Source organism: Psammomys obesus, unplaced genomic scaffold, assembly GCF_907164565.1.
Source record: "Psammomys obesus unplaced genomic scaffold, mPsaObe1.curated_primary_1811, whole genome shotgun sequence".
NCBI lineage: Eukaryota > Metazoa > Chordata > Mammalia > Rodentia > Muridae > Psammomys > Psammomys obesus.
In genome coordinates this window covers 437,248-445,467 of record NW_026586589.1, presented here as the reverse complement: position 1 = coordinate 445,467, position 8,220 = coordinate 437,248, and the positions used below count along the sequence as shown (strand labels likewise).

Sequence of the window (8,220 nt, the reverse complement as noted above, 5' to 3'; positions counted from 1 at the left end):
GGGCTTTAGAGATCAGCCCTGGGATAACTTGTCAGTTCTGCAAGGATCCACGGGCTAAAGTTTGGGCTGGTGAGGCCTCTTGATGCCAGGGAGCTTAAGCAACGTGACTTGCAGTGTGCCCAGCTCTCAAATGTATCTCAGGCCACCTGCTTCTATTCCTGTGTTGTCCGAGGCTAGCCCCCTTCGCCTGTATCTGGGTGTTGTTTGCTGTCTGCCATCTTTCCTTTTCCACATGGCAGCCTCCTGGTGTTCCTGAGGTGTGATGGTGACACATGATGTCATTTAGCCCAGTCTGGATTTGAACTCCTGATCTACCTGCCTCCGCCTCCCAAGTGCTGAGATTACAAGTGTGGACTGCCATGCCTTGTTCTGGTGCCTTTTTTTTTTTTTTTTGAAAAACAACAAACAAACAAACACAGATTATGGTGGAATTGTGTGTATTTCTGCTTAGAGGTTTCCCATGGTTTTCGATTGTCCTGACGGATCAGCCTGGAATCTTCCAAGGTGGCTCAGTGGTTAGGAGCACTGCCTGCCCTTCCAGAGGATGAGGGTTTGGTTCTCAGCACCCTGGTGGTGGCTCACAACCGTCTGTAACTCCAGTTCCAGGAGATCCTACCCTCTTCTGGCCTCCCCGGGCACTGTGCAAGCGGCCGGCAGACATGCATACCGGCAAATAGAAAGTAAAAATTAAATTAAAAACGAATCTGCAGAAGTTGCTTCTGTCTGTTTCTCCCGCCTCTCTCCCCAGCCTGCACCCCAATCAATTCTCTTGGCGCCAGCCATACTGGCTTCTCTGTTGTCCGACGCTGTTGTCTGCCACCAAGTCACCTCCCTTCTGCTTTGGCGAGGAACCTACATGTGTGGCCTGGATTTCCTCTCCCTGGATGACTTGGCACGTGCTTCCCAAGCACACTATTTTCCTCCTCTGTCACACTTGTCTTAAGGTATCTTTTTGCTCATTTATCATCCTCCCCGCCTGCTGGCATGCCCTTTCTACTCTCAGAATGCTGGGCACCCCGGGGGGTTGGTAAATATTTGCTAGATGACAGAGAGAGAAGGGTGGCTAGACCCCCCAAGTCCTAGGGCGAGTTGGGGATGGAGGAGGGCCTTTTGTACACCTGGGCCCGGTCTCTGGTCCAGACGTCCCTGCAGACACCTGCGTGGGGTAGGGAGGGGAGCTGTGGGAGAGCTCAGAGCCCGCCCTCCTGCTGTGCGCGGGGGGATGGAGCGGCGGGCGCCGTCGGGGCGCACCGAGAGGTCGGGACTCTGAGCCGGCGGGACGCGATGAGGAAGCAGAGCGCGCGCACCGCCGCGCTCATCCTGTGCATCCTGTCCTACCTGCTGGTGGGCGCCGCCGTCTTCGATGCCCTGGAGTCCGAGGCGGAGCGCAGCCGGCAGAGGCTGCTGGCTCGGAAGCGGGGCGAGTTCCGCAGAAAGTACCGCTTCTCCGCCGACGACTACCGCGAGCTGCAGCGGCTGGCGCTGCAGGCCGAGCCACACCGCGCCGGCCGCCAGTGGCGCTTCGCGGGCTCCTTCTACTTCGCCATCACGGTCATCACCACCATCGGTGAGTTCCCCCCGCCCCCACCCCGAGCCTCCCCACTGCCCCGCTCAGTCCCGATCTCTCCTCGGGTGCAGCCCCACCTCCGCCCCTGTCCCGCCAAGTGGCTTTGGAAGGGACACGCCAGCTCGCGGAGGCTCATTTGCCTCGTCGTGCGTTGGGCGGAAGGGGGCCAATCCGCTATTGCAGGACTCTGCAGGCATCTGTTGAGGGTTTGCCTGGAGACTGTGGTTAGGAGAAACCCCGGGCTCTCGGATTGGGTCGGCTGTGTAACCTTAGATAAGTTTCTTGACTTCTCTGAGCCACGGTGTTCTTTCAAAACTAGGGAGGCTAAACTTGCGAGGGGGAGGGGGGGATGCCAGCTCCCCAGTGGAGAATATTATTAAGGAGATAATGTGTGCAGATCGTTTTAGCATAGGGCCTGACCCACAGAAAACACTATGAAAATAAGATTTTTTTAAAATTATAATAGCAATTATTCTGTTAACCCCGTGACAACAGCTCTCTCCTTTGCCTTCTGACTCTTATGTGGCTAGCGTCCTAGAGCCTAATGGGCGTCCAGTTGTTAAGGGAATGACTAATTACCAAAACCTTTGACCTCACGTGGGGGCATCCAGAATTGCTCCCGTGCATAACATATCATCTGGACTCCAGCTGTTGCCATAGCCACTTCTGGCCAGGACCCGAGAGTCTGAGCCCCGGCCGGGAACCTGCAAAGGAGAGAAGCGGACTGTCCAGGGCTTCCGACCTGCTGGCTACTTGGGGCCAGGCTGCAGCTGTAGTTGCCAGGTGTCCCTGTGGCCTCAGATGAGCAGACCAGAAGCCCACACCTTGGGGAATGCACCTGCGTAGGAGCCGTGGCTTTAAGCACACCTGCGACCCAAAGCCTGAGTTCTGGGCACCTCCTGCCACCTGCCTTCTCAGGCAAGTGACGGTGCCCCCTTGATGCCGTTTTGTCAAAGGCAAAAGGCAAATGGCAAATGTTCTACCTTGCCGGGTGAATGCCAGGTTTAAAGTGAAGTCAGGTGTGTAAAGAGCCCACCATGGTGCCCTGGACTGTGCAGCCACTATTTGCTAGTAATAATTTATTATTTGCCAAGTAGAAAGCCAGCTCCCATTCAACACTTCTGCCCTCTCTTGCGTCCAAGCCCCAACCTCAAGACCCTCCCATTTATCATGCCTTCAGAGGTTGTGCCTTGTCTGAAGCTTTTGCCCCTCTGCCCTTTTCCTTGTTCTCCGAAGGCCTAACAGCCAGGTTTGGCTTCCTCACTTGCTGAACTAAAACCCAAGCTAGGGAAACAAACAAACAAACAAACAAACCCAACCAAACAAAACCAAAACCAAAAAGGAATAGAAAGTGGAAATGTTTCCTTTTCTGGCCACTTGGGGGCGCCACCACCTGCTTTATGGTACTGTCTGCTTAAAAACAAAACAAAACAAAACAAAACAAAACAAAACCTCGCAGGAAGCCAGGCCCCTGAAGTCCAGAGGCTCAGGTTCTGCAGTAGCAGAAGAAAGGCATCAAGGAGCACAGAGGAGCTGGGGCTAATAGCTCAGGCTCTGGGACCTTTGCACAAGTTCCCCCTTCTGAGCCTGGGTTCTTTATCACAAAGCAGGGTTAGGAGATGAAAGCGGCACTCCCTGGCCTGTTAGTCTTAGGAGGGCTCTGTCTCCCTATATCTTCCCCCTCCTCCCGTCTGGTTTGAGTCAGTTAACTGTGTCTATGCAGAGAGAGGATGGGTGACTCAGGATGCACAGAAATGGCTTCCATGCCTCCTGCCCTCAAGGAGCTCAGAGGAGTGATGGGCAGAGGGTATCCCTCCCCTGGGACTACGAGGAGGCTTTAACTGCTCATGTGACATCGAGATTTTTGAATATTATATGTTCACGTTGAATGTTTCATAGAGTAGCAAGGGGTACAGAATGAAGAGGAAACTAGCTCTTACCCTTCCCCCCATTTTCCTGGAAGTCTTATTTATTGGTGTGTATTAATTGTACAGAACAACAGCGTCTCCTGAGACACTTTCACACACATTCATCAGGTACTCTGATTATACACACCCCACTTCTTTCTGTCGTCTTCCTCCCCTGGAATCCTCCTCTCCCCAAGTGCTCCCTCTTCTACTTTCCATGTCACATTTAAAAACTCTAGCCTCCACATGAAAGAGGAAACATGTCACCTTTCGTCTCTCTGAATCTCTATCCTGTCTCTTAACCCACCCATTCATCTCCCTGGTTCACATACGTCTTACCTGTCTCTTGCATACTTCTAGCCACATGCTCTGTGTGTGTGTTCCTTTAAACGCCACATGAGTCACGTGGATGTTACAGTACAGCTACTATTCTAACTATTCCTACCCTTTTCATTTAGTATATCGTGTGTGTGTGTGTGTGTGTGTGTGTGTGTGTGTGTGTATGTGTGTTTTGAGACAGAGCCTCGTGTAGCCCAGACTGGCTTCAAAAATCACTGTGTAGGTAAGAATGACAGAGAGCATCTGGTCATCCTGCCTCAGCCTCCCAAGCGCTGGGAACACAGGTGTGTGTCACCATGCTTGTCTTTTAGGTGATCCTGGGAATCGAACCTGGGGCATCAGGCATGCTAGTCAAACACTCTATCAACTGAGCTATCTCCCAGACCCTGATTTAGTTTCTCTTAGTGCTGTTTTCTGTCAACCCTAAAGAGCCATGAAGGCTGACCGGGTGGCAAAGGTGAGGAGGGATTTGAAGGGAGCATGGGCCTGGGAAGGGGAGAGAAGCCAGTCCAAGGAGGAAGAAATATGAAAGAAGGCGTGTGTAGGAGCTGACTTCCTAGTAGGGAAACAACAGGGTGTACTGGAGAGTGTAGGTGTAAAGGGGGGGGGGGGAGTCTGGAGGCTGGGGATTGGAGAGGAGGGGAGAGACTGGGGAGTGGGGAGGCGAGAGAGGGCTGATTCTGGGGAGATGAGAGGAAGGGTGAGGCCAGTGAGGGGGGAGGTGAGCAGAGGGGGGAGGCTGAGGAGTGGGGAGGTGAGGGGCAGAGTGAGGCTGGGCAGTCAGGGAGAGGCTAGGAAGCCACAGAAGGCTTGTCTCCCTTCCCTCTCCACCAGCTGATAACTTGCTCAGATTTTCTGTACCTGTCTGATAATTGCAGATCAAGCCACAGAACCCCTCCTGTACCGCCCAAATTCTTCACGCCCTTCTGCAGTCCTTCAGCCTCTAGGGCAGGCAGCCGCAGAGCTGTTCTGTCTCTTTAACTGTTGTTTCCAGAGCATCCTGTCACTGGGTCTATGCTTTCAGGCTGGGCTTCCTCCACTGAGCAAAATCCACTTAAGATCCATCCTTCACTACCACTAGAAACAGAAGATGGCCCAACAGAATTCTGTGGTTCTGAAGGACCAGGGGTCCATTATCCACCCCTAAGGTGGAGGGACATGCGGGGGTTCAGAGTATGGGGATGACATAGGAAGGGCTTGGAGCTGCTGGGGACAGGTAGGCCCAGGGTTGAGAGCACCTTGGGGCAGCCTGGGCTCTCAGCACTTCGTTTCTCTTTCCTCACAGGGTATGGCCATGCTGCACCGGGGACCGACTCGGGCAAGGTTTTCTGCATGTTCTATGCCCTCCTGGGCATCCCCCTGACGCTGGTCACCTTCCAGAGCCTGGGTGAGCGTCTGAACGCTCTGGTGCGGTGCCTGCTGCTGGCGGCCAAGCGCTGCCTGGGCCTGCGGCGGCCGCACGTTTCCGCAGAAAACATGGTAGTGGCCGGGCTGCTGCTGTGCGCCGCCACCCTGGCCCTAGGCGCCGCCACCTTCGCCCACTTCGAGGGCTGGACCTTCTTCCACGCGTACTACTACTGCTTCATCACCCTCACCACCATCGGCTTCGGCGACTTCGTGGCGCTGCAGAGAGACGAGGCGCTGCAGAGGAAGCCGCCCTACGTGGCCTTCAGCTTCCTCTACATCCTGCTGGGGCTCACGGTCATCGGTGCTTTCCTCAACCTGGTGGTCCTGCGCTTCCTCGCCAGCGCCGACGCCCCTGAGCGCTCAGCCCCCCCGCGCCAGCGCGTTCCGCAGGGGGGCGCCCGAGAGACGCGTCCGCTTCAGGGCCTCCACCAGCATCTCTCACCGCTCCCATCAGCTGGAGGCCTGGGCCTGTGACAACCCTGCCTTCTCGCCTCCCCTGAGTCCAGAAGCCCTGCACCACTGCCGCAGCAGCTCAGACAGACCCCGAGCCCGGAGAAGATCCATCTGACAGTACCTACCCGGGCCAAGCCTGGCCAATGTCTAGCCCCACCTTTTAGCAAACCCACCCTTCCTCCGGCTGGGAGAGGACCGAGGCTCCCGTTCCCATCTGTGGATCATCCCTTCTAGAAATATACGAATGCTTCACTAACAGCACAAGCCGAGACTCTACAGTCACCTGGAGTGTAAACTGTTTAGTCAAAAATTGTAGGAAGATGTGGCCATTAGCCCGTAGGAGGGATGATGCCCCATCTGGCCCTTCAAAAGATGACAAGGGGCTAACTATCATCTGCCCTGAAGAGGACATTGACACCGTGCAGGAGAAAGGCATTAACTTTAAACACCAGAATCCCTCTACAGTGAGGCTGGACGCTAAAAGCACGGAGAGAGAGACAGACTGAAGGGGACTTGTGGCTCACAGTGGGCAGTTTCTGCACTATATAGATGACAACATTCTCTTTGCCCTCCCTGAAGAGTGGAATTAGCCCATGTGTAAATGGTTGTCCCCACTGTCAAGTAGATGCCTTGTCCCTGGCCAGCCCCTTTTGGATGAAGGGTTGGCCCTCCCCATGTCATCACCTATAGTGAGCTCAGTGCTGTGGGATAAATTTCATTCTGGGTCCCACCAATCACCAGCAATGTGTCATTGGGATCCTCATCACTCTCCTGAGCCTTAGCTTCTCCACCGGTAAGATGGGGTTCATTTGAAGAGCCCGCTTCACATGGGGACCTGTGGCAGAGCTTCTTGATGCAGGCTTCTGCCCACAGAGGATATTAGCAAGCCCATGGGAGGCACCTTGGCATCCTAGAGCAGCCGCCCCTTAAAATACCAGCATGTCCTTTATCTTCCCAGACAGAATTGTCTCGATGCAAAGCAAGAGCAAAACCAGGATAAAAAAGCCAAAAACTTTAATTTCCAACATGAGCTATGTGGTCATGAACACAATGCAATATGACCCACTCCAACTCAGAGGCCCCCAAATCCATCCCTCCCTGAAGGACCAGGCTGTTCCTGTTCCCCGAGAGGATGCAGGGAAAGGTGGGTAGATGGGGGGAGGCTCCCATTCCGAGAACTCTGGGGTCCCACCTTCCTGCCACCTTGCAGGAGGGCACAAAGGGCTCAGAGGTCAGACCAATGTTCGCTTCCGGCCTGTACCCAGCCTGCACGGGCTCTCTTGCTGAAATGAAAAACCCTTGGGGCTTGCCATGTAAGCTTGTAGAAACCCTCTGTCCTGTTCTGCACACACAGGCTTTTTTGGAGGGCCAAGAGAGCCATTGCAGGGACAGGAAGGGGGTCCAAGGCTTTGGGCCTGGTGTAGTGCTGTTGCTCAATAAATAAATGCAGTTGACCTTGCCTGGCGCAACAGCTCTGCCTTGGGTCAGTGGGGCCCCCGTGTTGTTTCTGAACCTCAAAGTGCTCAAGAGCCTCCTGCCTTAAGGAACCCAATGGTGAATTGCTTGGAAACAGCATAACTACCTCAACTATGTGCTTGCATGCCTGTGCTGTGGACCAGTGGAGCTGCTGCTGTCAGAGCCAGAACTTTGGCAAGCACTACCCTCTCGGGACCTCCTCCTTTCCCTTCTGAAAATGGGGCTGACAATACAAGCCTCCCTTCAGTTGCTATTCAGAGCTCTTGTGGGGGTCAGAGTAAAAGCACGGTGTGGGGGGGGCGGCTTGTGGGAAGCGCTATGGAGAGTGGTGCTATCACACCTGAAAGTTAGAGAGGACTTCCCTGAGCCCCAACTCTACCAACCCAGAAGGGAGCTTTTCTCTTTCACCCACTCCCAGCGGAGCCTGGAGAGGTAATGACCCAGAACAAAAGGCCACGAGCAAGTCCTTCAGCTCAAGATCACTGGGGAGACTGACCGACCGCCTAGGAGATCCCAGCCAACCCAGCACCACCCCACTCCCTTTCTCCCAACCAAAGCCCAGAAAAGGCATGAGCAGGAAGAGAGAAAGTCAAGCAGGGCAGTGCCACCTGTGCTTAGAAGCCGGAAATGATGATGGTGATGAGCGGTGGTCTCCCTGCTGCAGCTCCCAGCCTTGTCCCCCAAAGCATATTGCTGCTGAAAGGCCTTAACCCAAAACACTTCCTGCTGTGGCCTGGGTTTCTGAACCTCTCAGATGGGCTCCAGTTTGTCCTGCCATAATTTGAAGCCACCAGGAGGCTCCAAAGAAAAGAAGCAGAAGGGATGAGAAGTGGCGGTCCCCCTTCATCCTGCCCTGGCTCCAGCTCAGCATGAGACATGAAAGGGAGGACCTAGGTGGAAAGGGCACTGGGCACACCAATGATCCCAGGATGGCTCTTCTCCGACAGGGCCTTGGTGTCTTCCTTCCTTCCTTCCTTCCTTCCTTCCTCTTTCTTTTCCTTCCTTCCTTTCCTTCTTTCTTTCCTTCTTTCTTTCTTTCTTTCTTTCTTTCTTTCTTTCTTTCTTTCTTTC

The 8,220-nt window shown here is 54.3% G+C and overlaps 1 protein-coding gene across 1 annotated transcript; it reads left to right on the top strand.

The window, feature by feature from the left end:
- The first annotated feature begins 1,284 nt into the window (after nt 1-1,284).
- Nucleotides 1,285-5,788, top strand: Kcnk15 (potassium two pore domain channel subfamily K member 15). Its single transcript, XM_055602432.1, is given in 3 exon segments — nt 1,285-1,567; nt 5,099-5,585; nt 5,587-5,788. Coding segments are annotated over 3 exon segments (972 nt in total).
- Nucleotides 5,789-8,220: the final 2,432 nt, after the last annotated feature.